At 41.7% G+C, this 24,329-nt stretch overlaps 1 protein-coding gene across 1 annotated transcript in view; it reads left to right on the plus strand.

The window, feature by feature from the left end:
• lmbr1 (limb development membrane protein 1) overlaps positions 1-24,327 on the plus strand; it is a 36,204-nt gene extending 11,877 nt beyond the window's left edge. The window contains exons 6-17 of the mRNA XM_073488356.1: positions 3,531-3,657; positions 4,009-4,077; positions 4,232-4,296; positions 4,574-4,646; positions 8,931-9,020; positions 10,086-10,162; positions 10,671-10,748; positions 16,435-16,508; positions 16,780-16,870; positions 17,462-17,528; positions 20,888-21,049; positions 21,555-24,327. Of these exons, the coding sequence (XP_073344457.1) occupies positions 3,531-3,657; positions 4,009-4,077; positions 4,232-4,296; positions 4,574-4,646; positions 8,931-9,020; positions 10,086-10,162; positions 10,671-10,748; positions 16,435-16,508; positions 16,780-16,870; positions 17,462-17,528; positions 20,888-21,049; positions 21,555-21,640 (1,059 nt within the window). The 3' untranslated portion in view covers positions 21,641-24,327. The remainder of the gene's footprint in view (positions 1-3,530; positions 3,658-4,008; positions 4,078-4,231; positions 4,297-4,573; positions 4,647-8,930; positions 9,021-10,085; positions 10,163-10,670; positions 10,749-16,434; positions 16,509-16,779; positions 16,871-17,461; positions 17,529-20,887; positions 21,050-21,554) is intronic.
• Positions 24,328-24,329: the final 2 nt, after the last annotated feature.

Below are 24,329 nucleotides of genomic sequence, written 5' to 3' on the forward strand. Positions count from 1 at the left end.
TTACATTCCAACAACCAAGATACTACCAAACTTTCACAACAATGTTTTCTTTTTCTTGCCAACCCCCCCTCCCCATTCCCGCCTCGGTTAGAATGATACGATGTGATGCTGATCATTTTCCATGCTCTTGTGTCATCGGTGCTTTATTAAGAAGTCTTATTAAGAGTCTTTAGAAGTTCATTGTGCAGCTTTACAGGGGAGTGTCCCTCTCCTCTGCTTTCTGTCTCTGACACGGTCACTGCGCTGTGGCCGACTGGTTGAAGGATACACTAATAAGGTCCCTGGGCATCTGGCATGTCTTTAGCAAAGGAGCAAAAAAAAGGACCCTGCCCCCTCCCTCACTTATTACACTCTTGGCCCTTGTTCCACACGCCCCTGACAGTGAGCAGAAGGATGGTCTGCGGGATGATCTCTGCCACCGCCTGCTGACCTGCTAAGGATTGATGGCAGCAACTAGGAAGCTCCTGCACCACCTAACTCTCTCCCTTTGTCTGATTTCTCTCTCTCTCTTTCTCTCTCTCTCTCTCCCTCTCTCTCTCTCTCTCTTTCTCTCTCTCTCTCTCTTCCTCTGCCCCCAACATCCCACACAGCCCCTTACCTTCCCAAGTATCAGCTCTCACCCTGTTTCACACTTGTCCCCTATTGCACAGTGGCATTCAACTTCCAGAGGTGAACTCTCTGCTGGATTCATCAGCCGAAGCACTACATCAAAGACAGTGGCAGACTGTGCTTTAGTTTGTCTGCAGCACGAGCTAGGCGAAAAAGCTTGTGAACTGTTTCCAGGCCCTCTGCGGCTTTGCGTAATTGGGTGGATTTGGAGGTTGATTTACTTGGCCGGTCGTGTGTGTGTGTGTCGCTTTGTGTGCGTACATGAATTCATGCATGTTTGTTTGCTACTGCATATGAGGCGGTTACTTTCCCCTCTCTGGCCACTCCACGCATTTCTTGGAAGTCTCTCCAGTCTTGTTCAAGCATAGCTGCAGTTAGCCAGCCCCTCACTCGATGTCGGTGTGAGGATCAGGGGATGCTGAATATTTCAGAGCTGCTATATTTAGAGGTAGTTACACATTTAGAATGGCAAGAATAGAAACTTTCAGCGGGTGCTCTGAATGCCAAGGCGCAGGTCTTTTTCTTTTTTTTCTCCCTTCCTTCACCAGTTGACAGTTTAGTCTTTGATCATTGATGATAGCTTCGTTGAATTTTCCTATTTTTGTACCATATTTTTGCCCTTATTTACCTTTGCAATCAGAAACAAAGGACTTAGTTTTGCCATTGCAAGGATAGATGTAACTTTAACTGTGCAATGTCATTCATGTGGATGGATACGTGAAACCAATCTGGGCTCACAGTTCAGTGTCCTCTTTCTCCTGCACACTCAAATCATGTCTGACACAGTGGATTGTTCTTTCAGCGAGGCAGTAACCGGGGATGATAGTAAGGGAGGTGACAAGCATTGCCTTTGCCCTAAATGATCTGAATGGGTAATGATTTGAGTCTTATAAATGATTGAGAGAGCTATCTAAAGGGAATACACCTTCAGCATGGCTTGGGCAGCTTGTTAAGGTGGACTGGTGCGCTTGAGCGGACGCACGTCCTGCCTGCGGCTTCTGCTCGTCCCGATGCATCCTTAAGAGAGCGCGTGTGGGACGTGGCTGAAGTCCCTGAAAGCATTCCTCTCTCACCTCTCCTACCTCCGGGGAATGAGATGCGCTCAGACGTTGACTCCTCTCCTCCACCAGTCTCTCTCTATCTCTCTGTTGTTCTCTGTCTTTATGTCTCTCTTTCGCTCTCCTTCCTTTCGCCCCCCCCCCCCCCCTTTTCTTGTTTTTTTTTTTTAATTTCGCCGGTGTTGAGTGTTTTCCCCACTGCCCAATTGAGCTGGGCTGTGTGATGCTTGATTGCAGCATCCATCTAGTGAACTCAGAGTGTGTGAAGAAGAGCACGAGGCAGTCAGCATAATTAAATGTTTATGTCAGATTTTTGGCTATATTTTAAGGGTATTGATCTGCACTATGGTGGTGGATTTATTGTTAGATTGTCACATAATGGCAAATATGCGTACATGCTTCCCTTAAGATATGTGTGATGTATCTATTAATGTTATATGTTTATTTGTAATATATCACTACAATCTTTTAGATTTCTTTCATGCTGACTAAAGACTCTGTAAGGCCCACTTACCCCATCCAACATTACCTGTCGAGCGGCTGCAGTGTCCACCTCGGCCACACTGGGGCACTCCAGACCCTGCCCACTTTCCTCCCTGTTGTGCTAGAAAATTCTGCACTCACTCACTCAAGCTTTTTCAGAATATGACCGTAAGAGGAGGCAAGAGGCAAGTGATAGCGAAAGGATGCTACAGGGGATTTTCACCACTCACAATGAGTAGAATATGGGAATAATCTCTATATCATTATCCCAAATATGGGCTGAATAGGTCAGTAATAATGTGTAGAGAAATATGTGTATGACCCGTGAATGTTTATTATGCAAGAAAAGTGCTTGCTCAAGAGTGAGTTAACTATATTTTAGGTTGTATAGGAGAGAAGACAGCTCTTAATATGTGACCTAATTGTAATGCTAATGTACAGGTGGTTTGGATGACAGGCATGAACTGTGTTGTGGGGGGGGACCAAGCCTTGTCTGATTTAATCAGCAGAATTGAAACCATTTCCATTCTATAAAGCGACTTGATTAACAGATGGGGACTTTCAAAGAGAGACCCCCTTCATGTACCTGTTGGCAAATACTGAACAGCAACCGCACAGCCATTATGTTAGCTGGTAACAAATTGCTCATATGTGGCCAATTTAAGCAGCGCTCCAAAAGCAGAGAGCCCTTGTTATCCCGTGCCTGGTAGACTAGCTGACATGTGTACGAGAATGCCTATCTATCTTACAGTGCTAGACAGCTCGGCTCTCCAGCAGGGGGGGAAATGGAAACTGTGTGAACAGGTAGAGGAGGACTTTATTAACCACTCAGCAGTTTGTGACCCGGAAAACCCAAATTACCCCAAAACCCCTTCGTCTGCGCGGCCCGGGACACGACCGTGGTGCTAAGGGAGCTCTTAATCGGCCCCAGATGGGAGGCCTGCTCTTGATCGCAGACAGTAGCTGACCCAGCCAGGATTCATGCTCCTTACAGCACCCCCCGCCCAGCTCTAGTCTTTTTTTAATTTCACCTCTGCCACCACCAGCCCCCGTTAGACCCACTTTATAGACCACAAAATATGTGTATAAAAGAGTTGTTTTACACATGAATCTGTGGGAGCGTTTATGTCATGTTTGTGTGCTGTGAACGGAAATGATGCTGTTTAATATGAGCAAGGCAGCATGCAGACGTCTTGTGAAATTAATCTTCTTTTGTGTTTCAAAATCTGGTATGAAATAGAGGAAATGCCAGCTCCCAGCTCAGAGCAATGAACATCAGTTTTATTAATGTGTTTTTGATGCATTTTATAATGTCCTTACATACAGTATTTTATGATATTGATGTCTAACTCTTTCTCTTCTGTGCACTTCTTCTGTCAGGGCATTAAGGCACGTATTCTAGAGACCTTTGTGATGCTCTTCCTGCTGGCTTTGCTCATCCTGGGCATTGTGTGGGTTGCATCAGCGCTCATTGACAATGATGCAGCTAGCATGGAATCACTCTACGGTACGTTTTTAAGGAATTCAGTGACATTGATGCATGTCAATCCCGTGGATTTATAAGGAATGGTAATAGTTAAAGTAATGACATACTTTGATGTTAGATAAGACGATTGATAGCACTTCAATATCTGTGCATTGACCATAAACCTTGATTAGCTTAATTTAAAAAACCCATCCACCAGCATCTCTAGAACATGTACAAATTAACACCATGTATTTTTTTGTAATCCCTTCACTAATCAAAATGTACAAAAGTTGTGCTTTTACTCAGAAGAGTTTCTTGTGTATTTTCCAAAATGTTGAACTATTCCTTTTCAGTCCATATTTCATTTAATTACTGTATTTCTTTCTGTAGATCTTTGGGAATTTTACCTGCCATACCTCTACTCCTGTATATCTCTGATGGGAGGACTGCTTTTACTCAGTAAGCCATTTAATTGCTTTTAATACACACTAAAGAAACAAAATACCATTGATGATGTGGTGTTGAAATACCATCAATTTGATTTTGCTAAATTAGTTCACCTTACTGAAGTTAAACATCAAGCTGATTGTGCTGTTTTCTGTCTCATATGTAGTGTGTACTCCTGTGGGATTGTCGAGGATGTTCACCGTCATGGGCCAGTTACTAGTAAAGCCAACAGTAAGTGATCCGTTTTTTATGTTTATTCTGTAAATGGTTTGGTCAGTAGAAATTTAGCAATAGAAGTTTTCTCTGAACTCGATCAGTTCAGCTCATACTTGAAGCTACTTTGCTCCTCCATTCTGAAAGATGTCTGTCTCATTCGGCCATTTACATTCGCAACAGAGGACTACAAATACATCACCAACTCATCCTCCCATCTGCCATCTCTCCAGTCCCACTTTGGGCCTAATTATAACCCATTTCATCTCTTCCTCCTCTGCTCCCTCCCCTTCAGATCCTGGAGGACCTGGATGAGCAGATTTACTGCATCCATTTGCAGGAGGAAGCCCTTCAGAGGAGATTAAACGGTATGTCTGCGGGAGACGTGTTGGCACATTATAGGGGAGGGGAGGGGTTGACTGCCCTATTGGGTGTGATGGAGCGCACCACACTGGAATCAATTAGCATTGAAAATTCAGCCAGGCACACACACACACACACACACACACACACACACACACACCAACAGACAAAGGCTAAAAATCCACACACACTCGACACCGGCACTTTCCCCACCACTGTCTTACACTCATAACTTTCTGCTAAAGGGCAAAGCAGCCACCATGGCAAGGACCATATTTTATGTTTAGGAAGTTTTTAAGGATCCATTTAAGACACTCCAGTGTCACTGACACTGCTGGCGAAATGATTGCCTCATTTAATGTCAGGCTAAGAATTGTAGCCTGGGTAATAGGATGGAAATGAAATCTTTCACAAGAACTTTTGGCTAGATCTTGTTAACATTAAAGCGACTGTTCTGTGACTTCTGAAAGGAGACCAGGAGTTTTGTCCTCTGGACTCGAAGGGAAAGGCACGAAGGGAAAGTTTAAAGAGTTTAAAGATGGTGACAGTGTTTTTCTTTTGTCAGCCTGCATTTCCTTTTCATGATCCAGCCCTCTGTTCCCAAATTCCTTGTTTGACGTTGAATAATCTCAGAAAGCAGGAAGTATTTGGGCCAAATTCCAAAACCTACTTTAATATTAACTCAAGCACGCAGCCAAGTGTACAGATGCGAGTAAATGAAGAGGACGAGCGTCCTTTCAAACCAGGGAGGTAAGGGAGATCGCTCCCTGATAAAGCATGTTTTTGAATGCTACGCCGGCCACCTCCATTGACTGTCACCAATGCGTATGGTTCCTTAGGGCTCATTCCACACCGCCTGCTTTGAAGTAACTGATAGAATAATTGTAATCTGTTCCTTATCATCTCCTACAGTGTTTGATCTTTACAAATCTCTGTGAGGCAAAAATTAAAAAAAAAAACAGCTGTGGTCAACATCTTAATGTGTGCACAGAGGCCAAGCTGCAATCCTCTTTAACCTGTTAAATGGTGGGAGTTACAGGCGAGGGAGGATGTTGGCGTGAATGTTTTTATGCGCATACTGTAGGTACGTGCACCCACTCAACGTTCGCGCTCACACTCAGGCCAGAGCGGCGTTCCTTTGATCTGCCTAGAGCGCTGAGCAGACGGCAGTTCAGGAACAGTTCACAGGACACACTCCAGAGGCGACCAATGTTGTCTTCTTGCTTCACCTGTGTCCTCTCTGCATCCATCTCCTCCAACAGATTATCCTCTTACCACTTTGTGTTTGTAGATTTGGACTGTTGAGCCACATCAGTTGATGCATCAGTGTTTATTTATGCATCTGGCCCTTTGTTCTCCTCTCTCTACATGTAATTGCCCATTTGTAATGACATTGTTGATGTTTTAAATCTTGCAGATCAGAAGGTTTTGGCTTAAATTGGTTCACTGGACATGTGTGTCTGTTTTCCTTGTCAAGGGGTATGATGAACATGAAGATGGATATGGGAAATGTTAGATAAGCTTATGACACATAACTTATGAGAAACAATTTTTAAATTGTACTTGCACAATGTAGTACAAGTTAATTCTGTCTTTACTGCTTTTTTGTAAGGCTGAAGTTTACAGAAGAAGAAATCTTGAAAAAATTGAATCGTTTTAATCTAATTAACGTAAAGTAAGGTACTGAAGTACGAATTCATTTTGTGCTACATTATACTGGAAGTGTATTCCCTTCACTACATTTTAGATGCAAATATTGTACAATATTACTCCTCTACATTTATTTGAAGTTACTCTTCAGATTATATTATTCAGTGTTGATGGCGGGACATTGAATGAGGACAGAGAGCCATAGATAGCTACAGAAACTAGTACAGCTAGCAGCAGTTAGTGGTTCCTTTGCTGATATGCTGCCCCCTATTTGTCTGGAGTGACCTTTGACAGGCGGCCAACTTTTGCATATAGCATCTTTAAAAAAGGAAAACACACACACACACACACACACACACACACAGTGGCACATACATTGGCTAAGAATCCAGGCTGTAGGGGTAAAAGGGGGATTCTACCCCTAATTTCTGCACATTGTACCCATTTTGTTTCTGATTTCAATGGATTGATAGCTGAGAACATATTGCAAAAGTACAATCTAGTACTCAGAGCACACAAATATACTGCAGCACAGGCAATGTGGCATACACACTTGTCCGACCTGCCCTCTCAAGACCCTGATCTGCTGATAGCAGAGCAACAGAGTGCCTGTCCAGATGCTATGCGGCACAATGACCTTGGCCAGTGCCTCTGTTGTCTCAGCATGGTGTTTAGCATATGTGTGGATGACGTAATTTTTTGACTCTAGTGAAGGTTGGAGAGGATACGTTGAATTACTCCGGGCCTTTCCTGGCTGCCAGAAGCCTCACTCAGCATCTCTGCCTCGCTGTAACTCAGCCTTTTACTTGATGCTGCCAGCAGGAGAAGAAGGATATATTTAACTTCAGTCGGAGTGATGTCATTGAGGATACTGCAGTTGAAATTCTCACCATTTTCTTCTACAGCCCTGAACAAGTGACGATAGTGTTCTTTGTCTTTAGTTACATCAGCTTTTTTTTAAAGGACCTACTGTTCATTTGATGAATGATTTATCTGTCCTGTGTGACGGGTAAGGCCATGTTGGGATATGTTATGCACTAAGGTGATAGATTAGTTCACTTGCGGCTGAGCAGATTTGGCTACCCTGAGGCAGAGTTTTCAGTTCGTATTTGGAGAAAAAGAGCTGCTGAACTGTCCCTGACATTTCCTGTTGTGTTGTGACTGCATTTGCTCGGAGGGTTCAAACTTTCCCCTGCTTAGATCCTGGGACAGGTATCTGCGAGGGCACAGACAAGACTGTTCACTCTCTCTCTTCCCCACCTATCTCACCTCTCCTGCCTACTTAAAGCCATCCAGACAGGGCGTGTCGTAATAACAGAGGGAAGAAAAAGGTTTGATCAAAGTGATTGGTCTTTCACTCCTGTAACAAAGATGAAAGATGGTATTTTTATTGCACGCTAGTAACGGTGTAACACTGAACTAATTGGTCTTGATCTGCCAATCACCCCAGGGGATGCAAATGGATACTCTTCCACTTTGGCTCTGAGGGGCCTCTACGCTAGTGCGTCGAGCTGGAAGGAAAACAGAGTAAAATAGATAAATTAGCCTTAAATGAGCCGGCCTTGTGGTTTTCCTGGAGAATCCCTTGCTGTCTTCTTCAGCACACTCAACCAGTTGCGGCATGTGCTAGACAGCTCCTGACACAAGAGATTATTTTTACTTGTTTGAGATCACATTGTTGTGTTCTGAGAGGGATTACTTGTTTTGATGGGATTTCTTAATAAAGATAAGTCAAATATTATTATCCTGAGGTAAGACAAGTACTGTGAGAAGTTAACATCTTCTTAATTAGGACTTCATCTTCTATTTTTTCTGATTTGATGCATTCGCTGTGTGAGAAATGTCAAAAGAAATACTGTTGTTTTTCAACTGAGTGAAGAGTTTAAGTGGTCTGTCAGATGCTGTCTACATATCGCATATCAGAAAAGTGGTGCTTTAGTTGGGATTTACTTAAACATTATGGCTGAAACAATCAGTTGATCGACAAAAAATGAATTTGCTGTTTTAAGGATCGATTAATCAGTTTAATTAAGCAAGTTGAACATTTTATCAGATATGACAATATTCTTCTTTTCTTTGTCTCAACATTTTAAATTGAATAACTTTGGATTTTGGACCGCTGGAAAGACAAAACAAGACCCTTACAACTTGTGATGGGCATTTTTATCATTTTGTGACATTTCATAGACTTAAAGGGGCTCTATGTAACAATTTGTAGCAACTTACAAGTATCACTTTTTTATTGGCCGTATGTGAGCGGATTGTAATGCAACATGAAAAATGAGACCTTCTCCGTCTCTCTCGGTTGCCTATACAAGCCTGTGAATGATTTGATTAAGTTGTTTAATGCTACTGGACTGTGGATTTCTTTGTGAAGGACTTGGATCTGATTTTCCGCGACAGTCCAAAGGCTGTGACTTAATACACTTTGTCGAGTGCCTCGTTTCTGTTCACAGTACAGTAGCTAACGTTAGCTTAGAAAAGGAGTCCGCTAACATAAACGACACAACACAGAAGGTCCACAGAGCCTCTTTAATGATTCATCCAGTCATTGAAAAAAATATCTGCAGATTTATTGATGATAAAAAACTATTGTTACTTGCATTTTTCATTCATTTCAATGGTTTCTGTTTCCACAGGATCATCCACTCACGCTTATACTCGAGGGAGCGTTACTCATCAGCTCAACAAAGAACTGGACAATGTCAGGAATCAGAGAAATAAATTGGGTAAGTATTTGTATTGTGTGACAGGTTTGATATATTTTGTCTTAAGACCTTGAATTACCATGGAAATATATGCCAAGAAGTTAGCTTTTTACATATTGCTGACAGGCAGCCGCTTTCTCCCCGTCTGCCTTAATTTCTTAATTTGGACTTGGACCAGAACTGCCTGATAATTTTCCATCCATTTTAGGATATTATAAATGAGCCCCGAGCCTTTTGGGGAGCAGGGTGGGAGGGAGGAGAGCACAAAGGCACTTAGGATATTGGACAAGATGCAAACTTTATATTGTAGCAAGCCTTTTAGTGATGTCATTAATTTAGAAGGATGGTGCATATAAAGTGCACTTGGCAAACTTCTCGGGCAGGCAGGGTGGGTGCACTTTGAAAATAAGGAGGACTAACAAGGTTGGAAATGGAGAAAGAAAGTCAATATGGCAAGGACTAGAGGGCAGTCAGATACACACTATAAGGGGACCGTAGATGTCCATAACAGAAAATATAGTGCCATGTGGTCTACAGGCTGTCAGCAGTGTCTACAAACATGACTGATGAGCTGATGAAATAAGAGGAAGATGGAAGATACAAACTTTACGTTTCATCTGGCTTGGAAGAACGAGGCACATTATTTTTCATCAGGCACACACGCACCTGTTCTGACCAAAATATAAATCACTGAATTAATTTTGTTGCATTTCTTTTTATCCAGGATTTATTATTGTTTCCACTAATTAAGGCAATGATGAGTGTGGCTAATTAAAGAGGAAGAACTAGATTTTTTTTTGAAGGTTATGAAGTTTATATTACCTGGAGGGGGGGTGGTTGTGATGAGAGGTGAGATTGTGTCTGATACACACACTCATGATATGTTTTACTAAACCAAGCTGTACAAACCCTGTAAATAAAGCCAGAGGGCTTGAGGTTTCAGTAGTTGTCTTTGATGAACAGTAATTAACAAGGGGTGGAAAGTGGTTTGTAATGGAAGGGTTTAGCTCATCTTTGGATATTAAAAAGTTGCTTATGCATATATTTCTTCAGACTAACCTCATATTTTCTCTCATTTCCTCTCAGAGAGAAGAAAGAAAGCATCAGGTTGGGAGAAGAACTTGCTGTATCCCATAGTGATGCTGATCCTGCTCACAGGAACGGTGAGTGCTGCTGAGACTGACCTATCATTAAGCCCAAACTGTTTACTCATGGCGTACACAGCCTGGCTGGTGGCCATCGGGACTAACACCCTGTACATCAAACCCCATCTTCTCACAGTTTCCCCACAGAGTCTGGGTGTGGAAACTACTTTTGTTTAATAGCTGTTTAAGACAATGCTGAATAGCCACCTGCAACAACTGTGATTTTCAACAGATTATAGTGCGGGAATACTATTTATGCCGTCTGATATTGTTGGATAAAGCAAGAAAGGCCATGTGAGAGGCATGGCACGTGCATCAAACAGCCCCACATTGTTCAGGCTTTGAGAAGCTTAATGTGGGAACAGTTTACAATCACAAGATGGTTATTATGCATTTCCATACTTACGGATCAGCAAGGCTCCCACAATTCAATTATATCATGGTGCCGGATATTTTAAGGATTTGGTCAATCTTTTTATAACTATACCATGTGTAAACAAATCTTTATCTTCCTCTCTGTCTGCAGACAATCTCAGTTCTTATGGTGGCATTGAATATCCTCTACCTTCTAGTGGATGAGACTGCCATGCCCAAGGGATCCACAGTAAGCCTACCGTCTGACTGAAGTACATTTCTACCCCCCCCCCAACACACACACACACACGCCCAGAATGTAAACTGCAGAAGAGCTTGCCTATCAGACCTGCCATGTTCCTGGCGGAGACATAAATCAAATTCCGGATGTGCTCAGATGCATGTTGGAAGAAAAGGCCCGACCAGATGTTAATCAGACCCCAGCGTTGTGCCTCTGGTTTTGTTTTGGAAGCTCATTGAAAGTCATTTCACAGCAGTGTGCAGATTCAATGAGCTCGCTACGTGTCTCAAGTCCACAGTGTGTGAATAAGCTGCTTTTCCTCCCTCCCTGCAAATGCAGTCAGGGCCAGGTGAAGGGCTCTTACTGTGCGGCAGGCTAACAGAGTGTGGAATGGCTCTCAGAGATTCTCATCTCCGCCTAACATGCAATGTGTTTTAAGCTCCCCTTATCTCATCTCATCTCATCTGCAGTGACAGAGGTGCGTGTGTGCGCGTGCTCACATATGCATGTGCGTTTGTGGTTGCATTCTTGTCTGAGAGGGGGCAACATAATGTATCCTATTTCTCCCTCATTTCATTTTGCATCTCGCGGGCAACTGACAGAGCTGCCCTCGACATTCCAATTATTTTATTGAGCAGAGATGTTTTCTTTGGCATGACGCATCGCAGAAAATCCCCCAAATTACACTTGTCATGCAGCTTGAAGCTGTCCTTCCTGACAGCATGGCCCCACTAAATGGTTTACGCGTTTCTTAAGCTGGATGGATGCCACACCTCTGATCTCACAGCACTACAAGGGGAGGGGGGTGGGGGGTCTCGTCCTCCAAAACAATCGATACTGATATGATATCCATCTATCCACCCCGTTAACCTTACCCTCCAGCTGTAGAACTCTCTGACACAAAAATTCCCTCGCAGTTACCCGCACACGGTCTGGAAGGGGATAAGCACAGGGGGGAAAAAGTGATATAAAGAAGTAGAGAAAGAGTGACTGGTATGAGGTTTGAAGGAGGTACAGCCGGAGCAAAGAGACTCAGACTGTGGGAAAGTCAAATGAGGCCCCGATGCGCTGATTGTTGTGGGGAGGGGGGAGCACAATGGAAGTGCCCTGTCAATGTTTGTCTTCCCTTCTTACTAAGCATCCCGCCATAGTCCTTAGCATACTGAGCAGTGCCCCCATTGCCTTCACATAACAGAGGATGGCGGTGGAGAGGGATGATGAGGAGCAAGGAGAGAGGAAGAGAAAGAGCAGGGAGGAGAAGCAGGTGGATGGAGATGAGGGGATACTGTAGAATGGGGGAGGAGGAGGGGAACTTGAGCTGCCTCTGTCAAAGGACACAGTGTTTTACAGTTTGATGAACATGCACTAAGAGGGACCAATAAAATTGTTACTGCAGGCCCTCCTCTTTGGTAGCAACCACACTTGACACTGTATTTTGTGAAATGGACAATTAGCTGCAACTGGACCACAATTTTCACCCCACTAAAGTTGCCCTTCTCTAAATGCAAATCAGACTTGCATAATGGCACCTTCAGACTTTTCCCTTTGCTGTGACCTTTTAAACTTTTATTTTTAAGTGAATATTAATGTGAGAAATTTCCATTCTGACCATGATAAACAATGTGAATTAATCTTAATCAATACCTGTGATGCTGCTTAATTCCATTTTGGTTGAAATATCTTAACATTGTCATCACACCTCTAACTTATTATTTAAAAATAATTATGGGAAACTGATTCCTGAAATAAGGAACAATTTGACAAGATGGTCTTGCTGTAAGAGTGAATGTACCTCTGGGACTACTGTTGTTCCACTCCTTAGCCATAAATGTCTGTAGCTGTACTGTTAAAAAATTGGATAAATGATGTTGACGTTTTTATGGCAAGATGAAGTGGAATGAAATACATGAAACTTTTATGGCTAAAAAGAATAGATAGCACAACTCATCACTTTAATTACTCCCATTAATCCATCCTTTATCTGTTACTGCTTATCCTGAGCAGGGTCCAAGCTGACGTTGGGCGAAAGTTGAGTTACACCTTGGACAGATTGCCAGTTCACTACAGGGCTGATGTGTAAAGACAAACAAACTCCCATTTACACCTATAGGCAATTTAGAGTAAACAATTAACCTAACCTAAATGTCTTTTGACTGTGGGAGGAAGCTGGTGTACCTGGAAGCTGGTGTACCTGGAGGCAGACACGAGAAATGCAGACTCCAAAATGGAGAGTTTGTATTACTTCAATGATTAAATGTATAGTAACAATAGTTTCCCTGCCCCAACACGCCTGATTCAAATGATGAGCTCGTCATCAAGCCCTGCTGAAGCCTGACAACGACCGATTCATTTGTATCAGGTGTGCTGGAGCACGGAAACCTCTTGAACATGAAGGGCAGGGGGCCCTGAGGACCAGGACTAAAGAACACTGGAATAGATAAATGTGTCTGTAACAATACTACTAAACTTTACATTCTTTTAATCACATCTTCAAAAAAGAGGATAAACCTCTTCTGGCAAATGCACTGAATTTTAAATATAACAGTCGGCAGGATGATCTTGGTGTCAGTTGCCTCTTGAAAAATGGGTCTGTTGTTTGTTCGTCGAAAAATGGGGTGTGAACTATGTCCTCAGAGACGCTGAGCTATGAGGATATTTGTCATAGTAGACACCCAAACAAACCTTTTCCCAAACTAAATCACGACAAAAGGAACAGCTGTAAAACAGAGAATACTTTTTTGGTAGCTTCACAAATGGCCCCGAAAAACTTTGTATAATCATAATTTGATTATTTGGTTCAATAAAATCTGGAAAGTCTAGTAGAGCCATATCCATAAATTATTTTATTCACGTTCATGTGTGCACAGAGCCAGCAAGCAGTTAGTCAACTCAGCCAGAGGAGGTATCAAATGTACATAAAAGACTTCAGTGCGCATACTCTATGGGTCATGAAAAACTTATTGATGGAGCCCCATCTTGGAAAGTGCTGTCTGGTTTCGGTAATACATCCATGGTGTCAGCGTAGCAGGTTACTCAAAGATAAAGATAATATACTGCTTTCAATATTTTGAAGGTTCAAATTCTCACTAGGGAAACATTTAGTGAATGCTGGTGGGGTGTTTGTGATTGTGGTTAGGGCATAAAACGTTCAATTTTTATTTAAAGATAAATATAACAAGGCTCTTACGTGACAATGAGGAAAACCTTTTCTTGGCTCGAAGAAGAGAACGGCAGAATGACTGTAGTAAACACTAAATATCACACTGTTTTAGAAGCATTGTTTTTTTTTCTCTTTGGATTAGGCCTTTTAGAAGTATGTACTTGTCAGCCTGTTGTCAGAGAGGAGAGAGAGAGAAAGTACAGACATTATGGATGTTTCGATACTTCAGAAAGGTTTTACAACACTAATGCGGTACTCTGTGTCAAGTAATGCCAGTCTGTTGGTCTAAATCATAGCCTACAACTGAAAGAACAATATAAAGTAATTTTAGAACATGCAGTGTAGCCGTTCCCACTCATATGTCCGAGCACTTTCATAATTCAGTACCCAAAGTTGATAGCAGCTCTATATATTATATTTACTGTGTTTTTATGGCAGCTTATTTCTCCTACACATTAGATATGTGATAGCTGGGAGAATTACTTGGTGTGAAATAGCTCAGAAAGGTAGAAGTAAAAGCATTATGATATATGTTGGTTACCTTCTTTTTCTATGTTTAATTAAATTAAGTTTACCATTACTTAAATGCACAGTATGTAATTTTTGCCGTTAGGAGTCTCAGTAACGTCAGTGTCAGTAACGTGGGATCGTGGGAGTTGTTTTCTTCATTGTTAAATGACCACCATTGCCAATGAAAATCTGTCTACGTGACTCAGGCTAAATGTTCACAAATAAGGTCACGGTTTTAAGTTTTATTCACGTTATGTTTAGTAACATTCACCAACTTCCCTCCTCACTCTCTGACTTGCTTCTGGGAGTTGAAGCGACAGGCAACCAAAGTAAATGCACAGTTACCTGGAGTAAGATTATGTATTTCTCTGGGTTTTAACATTATTGGCAGTACATCAAAAGTCTAGTCCCTTTTTCCACATTTTAGTGCAAAAATGTTACATATTTTACAGCTTTAAGGGACCTGCTTGAGGTCAAATGGTCAGGACGTGAGGCACAGTTGTGTGTTGGTACAACGCTGACGACCTTGCCAGCGCAGGTATTGCGAGGTGTTAATCTTACAAGCAACAAATGCATGTGTCTGCTGAAAGAGCTGTGGCAGGCAGCACAGACGAATCTACCAGCCCCCCCTCCGCCGACCCCTCCCTCTCCTTTGACACACACAAGCACACACTCCATCACCCTTCCTGCTACTGGAATGAAAAGAAGTAAGAGTTGAAAGGAGGCGTACTGTGAAAGCTAGCTGTCCTGAGCGTGCGCGCGCACGTACACTCATATTGCAAGTGCACACACACACGATCTTAATGCATGCCCGCCCTCTCTCCATTAATAAATTACATCAGATGCTGTCTGCTAATTCCCCGTGTAAGAGAGAAAGAGCACTGCACCATGGCTCTGCAGTAAGCTCTCGCAGGGATGACAGTTGCATAAAAAGGCATGAAACAACCTGCCAGGCTTTCCTTTTTTCTTCAGGCTCTTTAACAAAACAAATCAAGACGGGGACACTCAAGGTGGGTAAGAAAGAGGTAAAATAGAATATAAAAAGATAAATAATAAAGTTAAAACTCGGACCGCTCTAAATATATACTGTGCAACTGTCGTATATATTGTTATGGCAAGCATAGTACATACTGTATATGTGCACATTGCTATGTACATTGATGTCATGCATTGGTATGGCAAGGTATTTGAATTGCACTGCTGTACAAATATATTGTATATTGAATCTATTCAGCTACGTACACACAATACGGAGATAGGAGTATTGTAGACTATACTGTATAGGAAAATACTGTACATTTCTAATTACATAATACTTCATATATCTTAAGATCTGAATATACAGCAACTTCAAACTGTAAAAAAAAAAGTATGTTTTTTTTAATGTATAAGTTAAAAGTGAGCAGTCCATGGTCACGTATAACTTGTGGACATAATGTATAGTACTGTAGGTGCCCCATACAACACACTGATCCTTTGGAGGATCAGCCCTGGATCCAAGTCCGACAAAAGCAAATATTTACCATTTGAAAAAAACAGATGCTTGGTATGTGCAGCGTATGTAGATGTATGTCTTTCTCCTGCTCCAGTTTCAAAAGGCCTTCAGGGTTGGAGGGGGGGTGGGCGGGGGGGTACGCCTAGTGTGTTTGCTGAAGTATTTGTTTTGTTGTTTTTATGTTTTTGGCGCGCTTTCAGCCAGTACACTCTTCTTACCGTAAGCAATGTGCCGTTTTTGTTTGAACACCTGTTCACATATTGTATGATCGACAGTGATTTGAAAAGAGCCTCTTTCATCTTGTTCCATTCATTACTTAGCCAATTTGATTCTGTCTTTCTCAAGTGGGGAAATTCTTCATGCACCGCGTACTTACTTTGCAGGATTTCTGTAATTGCATGTGTGTGCAACTGCCTGCAGTGCTGTCGTTTCCCCCTCTTTTTTTTTTATATTTGGGATGTGTTTATGTAAGATTGGTGTGTGATGACATTGAATAACCCAGTTTTCTGTCTGTGTCTTCCGTCTTCCAGGACCGAGGAATTGGGAACACCTCCCTGTCCACATTTGGCGTGGCTCAGGCAGCGCTGGAGATCATCCTCATGTTGTATCCTTTCAGTGACCCCCCCCCACCCCCACCCACTTTTTGTCTGTGGCCGAAGTGGCATGCTCCATGGCCAAGAGCAACATTGTCAAGCCAGCTTTGTTTACCCAGGACATAGTTCAGCCGGACATCTTCCGGAAGACGTGTTGTGCTGTTTCGTCACCTTTTTATTTTAGCTGTAAAGGTGCAGACTTGAGATGCTTAAAAAGACGACTGAAGCAGCGTTGCTACCAGCTCAGAAGTGTTTTTGGTCCTTGATTGATTTGCTGAACAGCTACTTGATGGTGTCGTCTGTCGTTGGCTTCTACAGCCTGCGAGGCTTTAAGGTTCTCACTCCCAGGAAGGATGACACAACCATGACAACGGTAAAGATGGGATGGGAGGACAGGGTGCGAGGTGAAGTGGGGGCAAGGGTGCAGAGATTGCTCCTAAGGTGCTGATGTGTTTGAGACCCCCTGTGTTTCATCTATTTCCTCTCCTCTCTCCCGCCTTCCTCTCTAGTCAGAACTCCTACTGCTCACTAATGTTTTCCTCAGGGCCCCTCAATGGCTTTAGTTGATCTGTCCAATATTTGTTTGTGGGTTGCGCAAACACTGGCAAAGTGCAAGCTCCTTTCTTGTACATCAGAGGGAGAGTGGGGTATTTTGGGGGTGGTGGGGGGTGGAGGATGTGTGCTCTGTTTGGCCCATAGTGGCACCTATTCACTTGGTAATGAGTTTGGGAGTGGTGAGGCTTGTTAACTAGCCATGACGCCCCAGTGAAAGGGCTTGAAAGGACAACAGAGAGAACCTGGTAATGAGCAACTTCAGACGTACTAATTGTACAATATGTGGAACCAATTTAACATCAAGTTGTGTGTGCGTATGTGTGGGCACATCATGTTTGTAAGTTTCCTCCCTTAAAAACTGTACGGTACATGCTAAGAGATCTGAAGTTTGATGTGTTCTGATTTGTAGATCATTGGTTGCTGCGTATCCATCTTGGTCCTGAGTTCCGCCCTGCCAGTGATGTCCAGAACTCTGGGTGAGTACAGACCAGGGCTGCAACTAAGGATCATTTCCATTATTGATTAATCTGCAAATTATTTTCCGGATGAATCATTCTGTCTATAAAATGTTCAAAAATGATGAGAAATGCTCATCACATTTCTCCAGAGCTGAGAGTGACATCTTTAAATTGCTTCTTTTGTCCAACCAACAATCTAAAACCTCTTCATTTACCATGATAAATGACAAAGAAAAGCAGCATATTCTTACATTAACCAGCAAATGATTCATGTTTTTGTCTGAAAAATTAAGAAAGAAAAAAAACCCATTAAACTGATTATCAAATTATGTGCCAATGTTCTTTCGATTGACTAGTTAATTAATCCACTAATTATTGCAGCTCTAGCAAATTTAAGACTACTTAATGGTTTTTAAGGCAGAACATTTATAATTTAATTTGAATTTAATTTAAAACATTTCTAAGGACCTGCAGACATGCTTCTTTAGACAGAGCCAGGCTAGTTGTTATGCCAAGCTAAGCTAACCGGCTGTTGGCTGTAGCGTCATATTTAGCGTAAAGACACGAGTAGCATCGATCTTCTTATCTAACTCTTGGCAAGAAAGAAAACAAGGATATTTCCCAATTCAAATCAATTTTCAGAGATGTCAGAGCGACTTCACCACAAACAACCAGAAAGATTGAAGGCCTCTCCCCACCACAGTTTGCAGCGCTGCCACCGACAGCAGATCATTAAAGTTAGCAAAATGAATTCTCCTATAGTTTCCCATAGTGACATTAGAAAGGAGTGCAGGGTGAAGGGGTAAAAATGACAGGAGTAGCACCATCACAATGGCACTAATAAACATGCAGAGTGCAGAGCACAGCTGTTCAAATAGCTCTACTCTGTGTGTGTGTGTATTTGAGTGTGTGTGTGAGAGAGACCAACAGAGTGGGGAAAATGGGACGGAGTGAGCATACAGTGACTCATTGGGAGCTTTACAAAATATCAACAGGTTCTGCTTTGTGACGCTGAATAGATTAAAAGGAATAAATGCATGAGACAGAGTTGAAGAGAAACGGCCTCCCAGTGAAGAAATAAAACATGCGGAGAGTTGAGTGTGACAAAGTGAGATGTTAAAGACAACAAAGGGTTTTGTGTGTAGATGTAAGGTGTTTTTTGTGTGTGTGTCAGTGTGGGAAAACTTTGCACTGTACAAGAGAATGGGGAACTGTACCACAACACAGAAAGTAGGCTAAAGTCTGTCTGTTTTAATAATGTAGTGACAACATGTGTGTTAATATCAAATGCAAACAGTTTGTACACAGGGAGTAGTGGTTATTTAGTAACTACACATGGAAAAGCTGTTTTTATGTTGAGTGGTTGAACTTTATCACATAGTTTAGGCATTTTGGAAACCAGTGAGTTTGATTTAAACTCATGGAGTAAACTAAGAAACTCATCTTGTTTCTTTCTGTCTATAGTACGGATGTTTCTATCATCTGATTTCCTTGATGTGTAAACACAAGTTTAAGCTTGGATTAGTCGACTAGTCTAAAAGTAAAAAAAAACACTGAACATAGTGGACCATTTAGCAGCTAAAGTGCCACATATTTCCCTCAGAAATCAGTAGAGACCAAAAACAGAGCTAAAAGAGTGAATATAGGACTTACTAGTGGCTGGACATCATCATGTTATACTCCTAGGTATTCACGTTAAATGTAAAAATGCACGTTTACATCGGTTACGTTTCACCATCCAGTTGGTTCAGTCACAAAGAACATAAAGCCCAATTTTAAAATTGTAACAGTGATCATAATGTTAATAATCGGGTTTTGGATTTTCCTTTTATAGACTTTTCTGAACCAAGACATAATCTTTAAAGAGAACATAGTGATGCATATAAGAATTTTTATTTTTTTCTTTCCACTCACAAAAGAAAATAATCCCACTGTGCCGTACAACAATGAAGCATCCGGCCTATGATTCCCGGATGCATGCTAATGTCTCCAACTCTGCTACTGACATTTCAAATGCCAAGCATCTTTTTACCCCCAATTAGATTTTCTCAAATTACCAAACCAGGATCAAAACCTTTGGCATTAGAAATGGATGTAGCCAGACCACAGTGACGAGCTGTATCGACTGGGGTCTCCATCATCTCTCTCCCCGTGTCTTCACAGGCAATTTTGTTAAAGGTCCTTGATGCTTGCAAACTGCTTACTGCGGCTGTAAATACATCTCTCCAGACACTGAATCGATTGCCCAATCTAATTGACGACAGAGGTTGTGAAGATGTTACAGGGGAAGTAGAATGTATATAGACTTGTGCTCCTCCTGTGTGCCACATCTGAATAGAATTTCTACAGACAGATTGCTGTGTTTCTTAAATGTTACATATTGATGCAGTAATGTTGCATGCAAAATTTACATCTTAAAAAAGACATTAATACCATTAGTTACATTGACTATAATTATACACATCAGGTTATTGAAAGCTTGATTGTATCCCTAAATTACTTTGCACAAACACCCAGATTATCAGGTCAAAATTAATGAGCAGTAAATGTGGTGTTGATGGCTTTTGATGCAGATTCAGACAGATGGTCTGAAAATGCTGTAGCAGTGTGGAGCTAAGAGGAGCCTGCAGGAGAAACTGCTCCTTTGTCTCTGTCTGAAGGTCCTTGGAGAGAGATGAAGTCCACCTGCATACCAACCTTTGCTGCTATACTTAGTCACCCATCCTTTCATATTCCACAGGGAACGGCCCTTACAATACTGCAGACTAAGACACAGTCAAGTGATGAAAATAAGCAGGAACTTTGCAGTGCAGTGTGGATCAGTGGTTGTTTGTTTAAGCTGGAGCAGATTTGTTTTAGTCAAAAAAATAAGAGACATAAATCTTGACAGCATTGTCAGGAACATAGATATTAAAGACACTGAAAAAAGCAGGTGCATGTTTCTTTAAAGAGATAGCGGCTGACTCAGGTGGATGTGTGTACAGGTGACTGTGATTCTATGGAAGAAATGGGAGTGGCTTTCTTTTGTTGCACCACCTTATTTTGGACAAATGAGACCTCAAACAGAAAGAAAGATAAACGGACACGATGCACGTAATACAGGTCCTGGACCCAAAGTGTAACACAAGTATCTATGCATCAGGGTCACACAGTTTAATATTTGTTTTTTATGCTGAGATTATATCTGTCATACACATGGAATCGTTCTCTGATTCAGCCTTTTTTACTTGTTGGACCACTGGAGAGAGACTCTTCTCAAAGTGCTTTAACAGCAGACAGAATGTCAGACCGAAATAGTAATTATGTTGTCCGAGTGTGTGAGTGTCAACTTGCTTTCTAACCCAGTAATTTGACTTGTATCTCTGCTCCCTTCACAGGTATCACCAGGTTTGATCTCTTGGGAGACTTCGGGAGGTTTAATTGGCTGGGAAACTTTTACATCGTCCTTTCATACAATATGCTGTTTGCAGTCGTGACAACGCTCTGCCTTGTGCGAAAATTCACCTCAGCAGTACGGGAAGAGCTTCTGAAGGCCTTGGGTAAATTAACCTGTTTGTTTTTCACTAATCAGCACCTGTTAATATACGACAACAAAATAATTGCATAGTCTTTCAGTGTCCTGCGATGTTTGACGTGCTGTAGAATATAAAGCAATCTATTTCATAATAAGACTTTGACTACTTAATTTCCTCCAAATTTTTATACCCACAAAGGCTGGGTCTGAAACATTGACAGCACCATCCTTCTCTGTGGCTTTGGTGGGAGATAATGTTTATTCCTCTCAGACAGCACAACCCCGAGTGACAAAATGGAAGAAATTGCAGCGAGATCCAATGTGCTGCGGGACTGACATGTGACAGAGGATGGGGCTAGTCTCAAAGGCTTGTGGTGACAGGCCCGGGATGTTTGATACACAGGATGGGATAGGGTTAGAAAATGTCAGACAGAGGCACTGAGGGGAAAAAAAGCACATCAATACCTCTGTCTAAGTGAAAGTCTGAGGCTTTTTAATGAGATTTCTCTCCCTTATCTCCCCCTGCCCAGGTCTGGATAAATTGCAACTGTCAAACAGCCCCACAGACCCTGAATCTGGGAAGCTCTCGGCCAACGGGCATCAGAAAACTCTGTGAAAGGGACGATAGATCAACACACATACACACACACGCACACACAAACACACACATACACACACACACCTTAGCACAGCCAAAGGGAGATTTCGACAGTGCTGCCTGACTGCTGAAAGGTGAAAGGGATTGGAAGGAACTTAATAAACCCAGGCAGTGTCTGACGGATGCTGCAAATGGAGGCTGAGAGCAATTTAGCTTCGTGACATTCCATCCTCTGCGTCTCAGATGGAAGCTGGGACAGAGCCAGGGATGAGACCGAGGAGTGAAATAGACTGGCATCACTGCAGTGACCTTGACGTTGACCTCAACCGCGACTGTGACTTTAAACCACACATCTCTTGCTTCAGGGGTACTCTTCCTTCTCCCCCCCTAGCATCGCTACTGTTGTCCCTGTACAACCACTGCACTAGACAAGAGCAGGTGAAACACTGCACCTTCTGTCTTTTCCTCTAAGTCTTACAAAGTCTAACTAAAAGGCAGTGGGTTCTCTTCCATCACTCTGCTCCTCCTCTGTACTCAGTATAGTAAATAGACCCCCACAATCCAGTTAGATTCATTTTTAATGTCAGTATGTCTGCGGTAAATGGTGTCAGTGATGAAGCATTTGCAGTTTATGGTCTCTTAACATTGGTCTTTGAGCGTTATGTGGACTGATACAGGCACGATAAGGTGTCCATTTGTCATTTTTTGATTTAAGCTCAAATGTGAAAATATTGTGAAGCATGAAAGAAGTCATTCATTCACACTCATCACAACCAGAACATAAAACTGCACGGCAATACAATCACATTATATGCATCGGCACCTGAGATTTTAACACTCCTGCTGTCATTTGTCATTTTTACTTGGCTTTACTCAAGTGTGCTTTAACTTTATTGATGATGTCAGTAGTTTGTATGAAGTAGGTTAAGAACTTTTTTTAGGTGCTCTAGATTAGACTTGAGCTATTCTACAAATGGGAATCTATATGGGAGTTTTATCCACTTCGGCTCCAACGAGAAGAATGCTTTAGTGAATCCGGAGCTGAAAATTTTATTATGCACATGGTAAGAAAATGTCATCACATTTTTTGCTCATCCCAAAAAAAAAATCTTTAAATTCACAGGGCACAGAAAGATTTGTCAAATTGTTTTGTCATTTTTGTAAATGTTGTATTTACATGTACATATTCTATTGTGTTTCATAACTCTTTTTGCATTGTTTGGATGTAAATATCGGGCTCTCATCGAGCCCACAGAGGGTCTGACTCACTTAGCAATCTGTATTTTGTTGTACATATTTTTTTAATAAACACCTACATCTAATGCAAACCTGTACCAGTCTTCACAAACAGAATGCATGAGTGGAAAAATGTGCAGCCAGTAGAAGGAAAAACTTGGTGACTCAGGCCCCATTTACATGTTGTATTGCTGCATAATCTTCTGAACTGTGATGTTCTTTGTCTCCAGAACCACCTTAAATGCCTTATACGACAAGCGTCTCGCAGGCTTAGTGTTAAGGTTGTTTGTTGTTCTGTGTTGTATGTTGATGTACATGTACATATGTGTACATGCACATTGTTTGTCTGTAGACAGTTCCACTGTGACCCCCTGTACGCCACCGAATTTTTAGTCTGAAGCCAGCTGGATATAACATACACATTGCTTTTGCTATGAATGTCATCACAGTAGCTCTTAACTAGTGAGAGGCTCCATTTTGACATTACCCATGAAACTTGAGCACTTGTTAAGATAGGGTCGATTGATCGAATGGTGTTGTTTTTACGGTGTTATAGATGTCACGTGTATCCATGATGATGACATAAGAAGAGGAAGTAAGATAATTTTGATTTATATATGCATTTAAAGCTTTTATTTCTTAGGACAGGGAATGTTTTACATCAAAGCTGTCTGCCATTGGTTGTTGCTATGTTACAAAGACTGGATCTGAAGAAAATTTTTGCAACTCTCAATCACAAATGTTGACGCCACCGTCTCAAATGAGCAAATTGGACCTGAGAATGTTTAGTAAAGAATGAACATGTATACAGTCGGTACCATCCTGAACCCAAAATATGTCCATGTTTCTGATTGTGCATACTTTACTGGCAGAAACATTTGGTAGATTTTCAGGTACATTAGGTACCATTTAATGTGTTTTTACAGCTATTTTATTGACCATGCTGATCAAAAACTATCAAAAATAGTCCAAAGTGGTATGGCAAAGCTAAAGGGATGATACTGTATATTGGCAAAAGAGAATTTTAACCGCTGGATGAATTAGTGAAAGTAAAAATAAATGGTATGACTTGATCTGGATGAACGACATTATCTAAAATGGCTCAAGGTGGATTTGTTTTTCCAGCTCCATCATAGACTGTGGTAACACTGGACTCTGATACTTAGGAGGGAAGTGCTGAACCCATGATAAAACATCACAGTCATACAGCTCGCAGGGCCATTTTCTATTCAAGCAAGCTTTTCTGGTTGCCTTTACAGTACCTCTCTGTTGTGTGGGGGTTTCAAAAGTTGAGAGTTGGCCTGTACTGTAAGTGAAGCAGCTTTTTTTTCTGTCTGTATGTCAGTTGGTCTCTGCATGTAATTTTTGGTACATGTTTTGTGAATGTATTTTTTACGATTTCTCAGTTTGCTAAATGTATGTTTTGTTATTTTGATGTTTGTGTGTTTGCAAATAAAAGTAGAAAAATGCT

Source organism: Pagrus major, chromosome 19 (genome assembly GCF_040436345.1).
Source record: "Pagrus major chromosome 19, Pma_NU_1.0".
NCBI lineage: Eukaryota > Metazoa > Chordata > Actinopteri > Spariformes > Sparidae > Pagrus > Pagrus major.